The following is an 8,533-nucleotide window of genomic DNA, read 5'->3' as shown; positions in this document are numbered from 1 at the left end:
TGGCTTCTTCTAATATCTGGGAACTGTGTATTATCTGCATCCTCCTGAGTTTGTTGTACTTGTGCAGCCACTTCCACATGCTCAGCTATTTCAGCCTGCTGTGGTGGGATAACCTGCTCTGCATCATCAAATTCTTGTGCTGTAGGATCTGCACAGATAGCTTCTTTAGCGGACAGCACTGTATTTTCACTTATATCCGACATGTCAATTCTGTATTGATCTATAATGTGTTATTCAAAAAGGACAGTCTAAAATTATAGTGTAAGCAACTACCTCAGCTAGACTCATGTGACTCAACCATGTAAATTGTAAACTATAGAACTGTAAAAAGGCATGAATATACCTTGTAAAATGTTAATATTCCGAATTATAAAGTATACAAAAACTTAAACACACAGAAAATTTAAACTTCAGTCTTTTTCAATAATACATACAACCCATTTGTTTGTCTACTTAGTCCTTATAGTTTCTTAAAAAGCCAACGATTATTGGAAAATGTCCAGTTTTATCTTAAAATGAGGATGGAAATACCAGCACAATTGAAGCTTCAGCAACAGTTCACAAGATCTTGCGCTGCTTCCAAGACACTAACTGTAAAGTGCTTGCTTTGTTCAGCCTTTACTTGTTCTACTGCTGCTTCAGTCAATCAATAGCGATCGTTTTTAAAGTTGTACTTCCCTTATCCAACATCTGTTGCCTCTTGCCGGCCGACTTCCGCGTGCAGCTTTTACCATCTGATGATCTTGGCTTTCACCGACGCAGTAAGTGTTCTACGAAGAAAAGGAGGGGTGAGGCATATCTGGAACCATTCTCAAGACAGGGAGTGTTTTCTAACAGATGGCTTATAATTATAGAGAGAAACACCTTTTAAGTTTGCGAAGATTACATCGTTCCATCTCTTCATGCGGATAACAAAACAGGAAGTGACATACAAAAGTACGATGGGAATAAAATAACCAAAAAATCTTAGAATAATTAAATCTTGCTCAAATAAACAACAGCTGAATATAGAAATCACAATAAACATTATAAAATAACCAAAATATAAAATTATACAAATTAAACAAATCAAAAGTATCTTAAGTAAATAAGTGCTGAAGTACACAAGCGCCATCTAGTGGAAATAGATATCAACAACTCAGATACCCTTTATGACAGAAAATAGAAACTTTGATGTAGCAAATACAGATAGTCTAGCCCCTTTTTATTACAAAATATATGTAAGGATTGTCACAGTCTACGTATTACGTTTATTTTAGGTAGACCAAGTTACCTTCATGATGAAAAAAATCCTGACTGGGCACCGTCACTTAAGTTGGAAGTAAAAGATGCTCACAGCCAAACAAACTTAAGCAGATATCAGAGAGCCAAAAAAAGACCAGCTTTAGGAAATAGGAGAAAAGATGAGAAACTTGTAGTAGACACCCTTCTTGAGGCAGCTGCAGTGAAACAAGGCCCTAAACAGCCATGTATTAGCACAGAGGAGAGTGAGGTGAAGGCAAGAGCTACATGTGATTCAGTGTCCTGCAAAAGTGAATTCCAGACAGCAACATGTGATGCCAACACTGATTCTGCATTATTAATATCCACAGACAGCACTGAAACTAAGGTGAGTTCATTCATTATCTGATCTGGTCACGAGGTATTATCTCCAGTAATACATGACATAAAAATTAGGTTAAAGAAAAGTTTATATCTAGTGTTTATATTAAGCTAATTTCTTTTAGGAGAGCCTCAAAGCTCAAATAAAAGCCTTACGGGAGAAGTTGAGAATCTCACAGGCGTTTCAACAAACCTTGCATCAAACTGCAGAATGCATTAAGGTCAGAATTTAATCATGTGGTTTTAGGCCTTACAACAATAATACTTTGAAAATATATATTGACACGTCCCCCTTATTTTATTTATTTTTTTATTTTTTTTATTTTTTTAAAGGCAGAAGTAAACTATTTCCTGTGAATGTGTGAAACTTCAGATTCATTAGCCACTATGGGTAAATAACTAGAAGGATAACAAAATGCAGTACCTGGTAAAACTATTTGATCAGTGCGTTTATGATTATGATAATAAATTAAAAATAAATGGCAGTTTGAAACATCAAGCAAAGTAACAGACTGTATTTGTACATCTAAAATAGCTGAAAGTGACTGACGCAGGAAGCCTTGCACATTTTAATTAAAAGACTTTGCACAAACTTCGTTTACCCATTTTGTCTTTCTTGGAAACGTCTTTGATTCCAGATTCAGGCTAAATGCACAGAGAAGCAGATTAAGGAGAATTTTGTCAAACTTTACCAGTTGTTATCTAATGAAGAAGCAGCGAGGATAAAAGCACTGAGGGAGGAAGAAGAGCAAAAGAGCCAGATACTGAGGAAGAAGACTGAGAAGATGAGAAAAGAGATGTCATCTCTTTCTGCCACAATCGCAACTGTAGAGGAGGAGATGAAAGCTGAAGATGCTTTACTCCTGCAAGTATGAAGCATGTGTTTTTTTGTAGAAATTACAGCATCTTCATTATAATGGAGATTAATGCAAATATGTCATTTTCAAAATTCTAATTTAGTTTCGCTGCATAACCTGCATTTCTTTTACCCTTTTTTGTAGAACTATGATGCCACTTTGAAAAGGTTTGTATCGTTTCTCCTCTGTTGTTCTGAACTCAGACCCACAGCATCACTGATTGCTGAGTGTTTTCCCAGAGTTTCCCAGTGTAAAGCGCCAGATCCAGAGGACATTTCTGGAGTTCTGATCAATGTGCCAAAACATCTGAGCAACCTGAAGTTTACTGTGTTACAGAAGATGCAGAAAACTGTTGATTACAGTGAGTAAAGCACACAATGAGTTCATCTCCATCGTAAGAGTAATTTATTTTATTTCATGTTCGTGTGTCTCTCTCTTCAGCTCCTGTGACCTTTGACCCCAACACTGCTCACTGTAATCTCATCCTGTCTGAGGATCTGACCAGTGTGAGATACAGCAATGAGGAACAGACTCTTCCTGAGAATCCAGAGAGATTCGACATGTTCGCGTGTGTTCTGGGCTCAGAGGGCTTTGACTCTGGCTCTCACTGCTGGGACGTTGAGGTCGGAGACAGTACAGGCTGGTTCCTCGGTGTGATGACCGAATCTGCTCAGAGGAGGAATAAAATATTCTCAAGGAGTGGAATCTGGCTGGTGGGTCATTTCTGTGGTGAATATAAAGCACATGAACCACCACAATCACCAGCTCTCCTCCCAGTGAAAGAGAAACTGCAGAGGATCAGAGTTCAGCTGGACTGGGACAGTGGAAAGCTGTCGTTCTCTGACCCTCTTACTGACACTCATATGCACTCTTTTACACACACGTACACTGAAAGATTATTTCCATTCTTCGGTGTTGGCTGTGACATTTCTCCTTTGCTCATCCTACCTGTAAAAATGACTGTAATAGAGTCCAATTAATGGTAAAATTGTTTGTCTATAAACATGAATTGATGTACATTTCCATTTTCAGTAACTTATAATAAATATAGAATAGATTTGTTTTGGTTGCATTTTTTGCAGTTATTTCCTAATTTTGTCTTTTTACTTAAAACCTTTCTTTCATTCAAATGGCAAAGATGTGAGAATGGACTGTATGTGCAGTGAATACAAGAAGCATTCATTTCAATATTCATCTTCTTGCTGAGAACAACATGTATGTACAGTGGTGTGAAAAGGTTTTTGCCCCCTTCCTGTTTTTTTATTTTTTGCATATTTGTCACACTTAAAAGACTTGCCGTAATTGACGGAACCTTGAATTCTGCACTCTATCAGAAAATCCTGATGGAGAATGTCCGGCCATCAGTTTGTGACCTCAAGCTCAAGCGCACTTGGGTTATGCAGCTGGACAATGATCCCAAACACACCAGCAAGTCCACCTCTGAATGGCTCAAGAACAACTAAATTAAGGTTTTGGAGTGGCCAAATCAAAGTCCGGACTTAAATCCGATTGAGATGCTTAAACAGTCCATTCATGCTCGAAAACCCTCCAATGTGGCTGAATTAAAACAATTCTGCAAAGAAGAGTGGGCCAAAATTCCTCCACAGCGATGTGAAAGACTCATTGCCAGTTATCGCAAACACTTGATTGCAGTTGTTGCTGCAAAGCGTGGCACAACCAGTTATTAGATTTAGGGGGCAATTACTTTTTCACGAAGGGCCAGGCAGGTTTGGACAGCTTTTTTCCCTTAATAAAATAAATAATCATTTAAAAACTGCATTTTGAATTTACTTGCATTATCTTTGTGTAATATTAAAATCTGTTTGAGGATCTAAATCTTTTAAGTGTGACAAATATGCAAAAAAAATTAAAAAGCAGGAAGGGGGCAAAAACCTTTTCACACCACTGTATGTAGTTTAATATTAACATCCTAACATTAATATTTGTACCTAATCCACATTAACTAGTCAGAGAGTTTTAAGAGAGTGTAAATTTTAAATGTCTAAAAATAGGGGAAACATTTTTTTTTTCTTGAAATAAACTATTTAAAAAAACTTTTTTTTCCCAAATAGTTTCCAAAGCAACATTTCTAATAACTAAAACTGAACTGTATGTGTGTATATGTAGATATATTTAAAACAAACATACTACACATATGTAGTACATACTACAAATGAGAAAAAAAATGTAATTATGAAATGATAATGGAATATATAAAATAAAAACTTAAAATATTAATCAAAACTAATAGTATCTCAAATGATAACACGGACAAAGCTTTATTTGTTATTTAGTTGGTTATTGTGTTTAAAAAAATATATCTAACCTTCAATTCCTATAGCAATTTCAGTAAGCATATTGAATGCGAAAGGATATATATATATATATATATGTATTCGCTGAGGGACAGAAAGAGAAGGGTATAACTGCAGCTTGGAGATCTCCAAATGGAGGCGGGAACTCCAAAACGGGGTGGGAGCTCCAAAATAGGGCGTGGCTTCCTTCCATTGACAGACAGGCACATGACACGCATGCGCACTTTTCCCCCCAATCAACTTCAGTGCAAACTCCGCCCCACAGCGAATTCTAAAGATGTTATTGGTTGAGTCAATCACAGTGTTGATTTCCTACACTATGCTACAAAAATGCTAACCCCTAAACCTACCCCACACCTGACCCTAACCTTAACCAGTGAAAGTGACTGCACGCTGAGTGACTGACTGGCGCTGAATAGCTGGTAAAGAAAGATGCCGTTCAGGAGATAAACAGTTAATAAGATTATGCAATATGAGATCGTTCCGTAACTCCCCAACCGGTGTTACGAGATTTTCGGTTTCCGAGATACAATTTAAATATATTTACCTTTTAAAAAAAAAATAATAATAATAATATATATCCAATTAAACCTGCTGAAATACAAGGAGCATGAACTGAAATTCTCAGTTCCACGCGCATGTCTGGGGAAACTCATGAATATTCATGTATGCCCCGCCCACTGAAACCAAAAATCTCGGAAACCGAAAATCTTGTAACACCGGACCTCACCGGACAATGGCACCTTTTTAGTTACACCCAGCGTCACTACCCCCTCCTACCCTGCGAATTTCGAGCCCCGGGACGCCCCCGCTGCTTAGAACAAAGCATAGAGGTGGGTGATTCCCGTTTATTAAGCAGAGGTTCAACTCCGGTCCGAACACCACTGCCACGAGCTTTGAGCTCTGCTCTCACGGAGAATATGTATTTATTTTAGATGAACTAGAAACAATGTTTAACTTATAAAATGTTATTTTGAAATGTAAGTCAATAACAATTGGCTGGAGCCAGAGCTAATGGGGAAAGTCTTTGCGCGAGGAGACCCCACTCCATTTTGGAGGTTCTGCCCACTTTTGGAGATCTCCGGTCTGCAGTTATACCACAATTTATACCTACTTGGAGAGAAAAACCCCGCATGCGCACTGTTCTCATACTGGCCAAGAACCGCCCACTTAGACCGGAAGAACTCACGTGACTGACATATAATGTGACCAATCACAGTTCGCTGTTGAAACTACAGTTCGTTTTTAGGGGCGGGTAAATCTGAAATCGATGATGAAAATAATGGCACAGGAGTCTCCGCAAAACGTTGTACAGACCAAACCGAAGAAAGTGGAAAATGACTGTTTGCTCTGTGGTAGGGAATTCTATCCATCCAAATGTAACAAGCACCGACTGTTTCACGGGCACAAGTCTGAAAACAAAGCGGATTATGCGGTCGTGTTGGAGGAATTAGTTGGCAAACTTCAGGGCACGACTCTGGCCATCTGCAGCATATGCAGAACTCTGTTGCTGAGGTACGACCGCGTGTCCAAAGACGCAGAACGAATCAAATGGCTTATTAAAGATACGTGGAGGAAGATGAGAGAGAAACGATGTGCGGAGTCAACGCCTTCAATGGAGGTGAAGAGACGACGAGAAGTGATGGACACAGCAGCAGCTGATGATGATAGAAACACTACATCCAGCGCACTACAGTTCACCGACAGCGCTGCAGCTAAGGCCAGTCCGCTCTTTGTTTGAGATCCAGTTCAGCGTTTAGAGGGAGTCCCTTGTTTAAGCGGTTGATCAGAATGCAATGTACCTTTAGTAACCAGGTGGAAGAAAGCGTGATGGAATACATACTAAATGTAGTATAACTGTATTAAAACGTGCAAACAATCATCTGAAAGAAGTACATGTTTAAATTTATTAGATGTACAGGCGCTGGTAACAGGTTATTTTATGTTAACCCATGCTGTTGATTTATTCCAGGAGAAACTGAAAACTGCATTGAAACCATTGCAGGTGAAGTTGAGAATATTTCAGGAGTTTCAAAAGACTTCGCTTCAAACCGCAGAACATATTAAGGTAAGGAGTTATTAAAGTTTAAAAGCAATGACGCACTCTTGTTTTGTAAAATGTGTGTGTATACTGTATGTTTATGTGTATATAGAATATAGACATACATTAGTTTTCAGTTTCAGGCTCAATACACCGAGGGGCGGATCAAGGAGGAGTTTGTGAAGCTTCGCCAAAGTTTGTGTAACAAAGAAGCAGCCAGGAAAAAAGCACTGAGGGAGGAAGAAGAGCAAAAGAGCCAGACACTGAGGAAGAAGATTGAGAAGATGAGCAAAGAGATGTCATCTCTTTCTGCCACAATCGCAACTGTAGAGGAGGAGATGAAAGCTGAAGATGCTTTACTCCTGCAAGTATGGAGTATTTTTTGTATTGTTTTATTTTAATATGTAGAAATTACACCATTTTCATTTTAATAGAGCTGAATGCAAATTTATTATTGTCAAGAATTCTAATTTAGTCTTGTTGCATATCTTGCATTTCTTTTTTCTTTTTTACAGAGCTATGATGCCACTTTGAAAAGGTTTGTATCGTTTCTCCTCTGTTGTTCTGAACTCAGACCCACAGCATCACTGATTGCTGAGTGTTTTCCCAGAGTTTCCCAGTGTAAAGCGCCAGATCCAGAGGACATTTCTGGAGTTCTGATCAATGTGCCAAAACATCTGAGCAACCTGAAGTTTACTGTGTTACAGAAGATGCAGAAAACTGTTGATTACAGTGAGTAAAGCACACAATGAGTTCATCTCCATCGTAAGAGTCATTTATTTTATTTCATGTTCGTGTGTCTCTCTCTTCAGCTCCTGTGACCTTTGACCCCAACACTGCTCACTGTAATCTCATCCTGTCTGAGGATCTGACCAGTGTGAGATACAGCGATGAGGAACAGACTCTTCCTGAGAATCCAGAGAGATTCGACATGTTTGCGTGTGTTCTGGGCTCAGAGGGCTTTGACTCTGGCTCTCACTGCTGGGACGTTGAGGTCGGAGACAGTACAGGCTGGTTCCTCGGAGTGATGACCGAATCTGCTCAGAGGAGGAATAAAATATTCTCAAGGAGTGGAATCTGGCTGGTGGGTCATTTCTGTGGTGAATATAAAGCACATGAACCACCACAATCACCAGCTCTCCTCCCAGTGAAAGAGAAACTGCAGAGGATCAGAGTTCAGCTGGACTGGGACAGTGGAAAGCTGTCGTTCTCTGACCCTCTTACTGACACTCATATGCACTCTTTTACACACACGTTCACTGAAAGATTATTTCCATTCTTCGGTGTTGGCTGTGACATTTCTCCCTTGGTTATCTTACCTGTAAATTCCTCAGTAAAAAAAGATTTGCTGTAGATCAAGTTATTAATCTTGACTTAAAAGTTATCTTCATTTAATAATCTTTGACTCTGCTGCTGATGTTTAGACATATATAATAAATAAAGAAATAAAACATGATTATTGACGAAATAATGCTGAGTCTATTAAAAGGCATGTACATATTTAAAGGAATAAATACCCAAAAATTAAAATTGTCATAATTTTCTCATCCTCGAATTGTTCCAAACCTGTAAGAATTTCTTTCTTCTGATGCACACAAAAGAAAATATTTTGAAGAATGTGGATAACCTAACAACTGCTAGTCTCCATTGACTTTCATAATCCACAGAGATTATATATCTAACGTCTTTTTTTGTTTATATGAAGGAAGAAAATCATA

General features: G+C 38.5%; 2 protein-coding genes across 2 annotated transcripts; both read left to right on the top strand.

Moving 5' to 3' along the window:
* Positions 1 to 201: 201 nt before the first annotated feature.
* LOC107555199 (tripartite motif-containing protein 35-like) lies at positions 202 to 3,405 on the top strand. Its single transcript, XM_016237920.1, has 8 exons — positions 202 to 212; positions 1,237 to 1,609; positions 1,728 to 1,823; positions 2,241 to 2,471; positions 2,604 to 2,626; positions 2,699 to 2,820; positions 2,901 to 2,975; positions 3,203 to 3,405. The coding sequence occupies exons 1-8, from the start codon at positions 202 to 204 to the stop codon at positions 3,205 to 3,207; spliced, it is 936 nt and encodes a 311-aa protein (XP_016093406.1). The 3' UTR covers positions 3,208 to 3,405.
* A 2,624-nt stretch (positions 3,406 to 6,029) lies between these two features.
* Positions 6,030 to 8,309, top strand: LOC107555219 (E3 ubiquitin-protein ligase TRIM39-like). Its single transcript, XM_016237947.1, has 6 exons — positions 6,030 to 6,494; positions 6,747 to 6,842; positions 6,953 to 7,183; positions 7,331 to 7,353; positions 7,426 to 7,547; positions 7,628 to 8,309. The coding sequence occupies exons 1-6, from the start codon at positions 6,045 to 6,047 to the stop codon at positions 8,167 to 8,169; spliced, it is 1,464 nt and encodes a 487-aa protein (XP_016093433.1). The 5' UTR covers positions 6,030 to 6,044; the 3' UTR covers positions 8,170 to 8,309.
* Positions 8,310 to 8,533: the final 224 nt, after the last annotated feature.

Source organism: Sinocyclocheilus grahami, unplaced genomic scaffold (assembly GCF_001515645.1).
Source record: "Sinocyclocheilus grahami isolate Dianchi unplaced genomic scaffold, SAMN03320097.WGS_v1.1 scaffold527.1, whole genome shotgun sequence".
Taxonomy (NCBI): domain Eukaryota; kingdom Metazoa; phylum Chordata; class Actinopteri; order Cypriniformes; family Cyprinidae; genus Sinocyclocheilus; species Sinocyclocheilus grahami.
This window is presented reverse-complemented; position numbering and strand designations above follow the sequence as displayed.

What these genes read in the sequence shown, in the direction of transcription:
- LOC107555199 (XM_016237920.1), top strand. An exon ending in AAACTGCAGAATGCATTAAG is followed by an intron (nt 1,824 to 2,240) that starts GTCAGAATTTAA and finishes CTTTGATTCCAG; the next exon opens with ATTCAGGCTAAATGCACAGA. An exon ending in TATGATGCCACTTTGAAAAG is followed by an intron (nt 2,627 to 2,698) that starts GTTTGTATCGTT and finishes GTGTTTTCCCAG; the next exon opens with AGTTTCCCAGTGTAAAGCGC.
- LOC107555219 (XM_016237947.1), top strand. Translation starts at nt 6,045, where the DNA reads ATGATGAAAATAATGGCACAGGAGTCTCCGCAAAACGTTGTACAGACC. An exon ending in AAACCGCAGAACATATTAAG is followed by an intron (nt 6,843 to 6,952) that starts GTAAGGAGTTAT and finishes ATTAGTTTTCAG; the next exon opens with TTTCAGGCTCAATACACCGA. An exon ending in AAGATGCTTTACTCCTGCAA is followed by an intron (nt 7,184 to 7,330) that starts GTATGGAGTATT and finishes TCTTTTTTACAG; the next exon opens with AGCTATGATGCCACTTTGAA.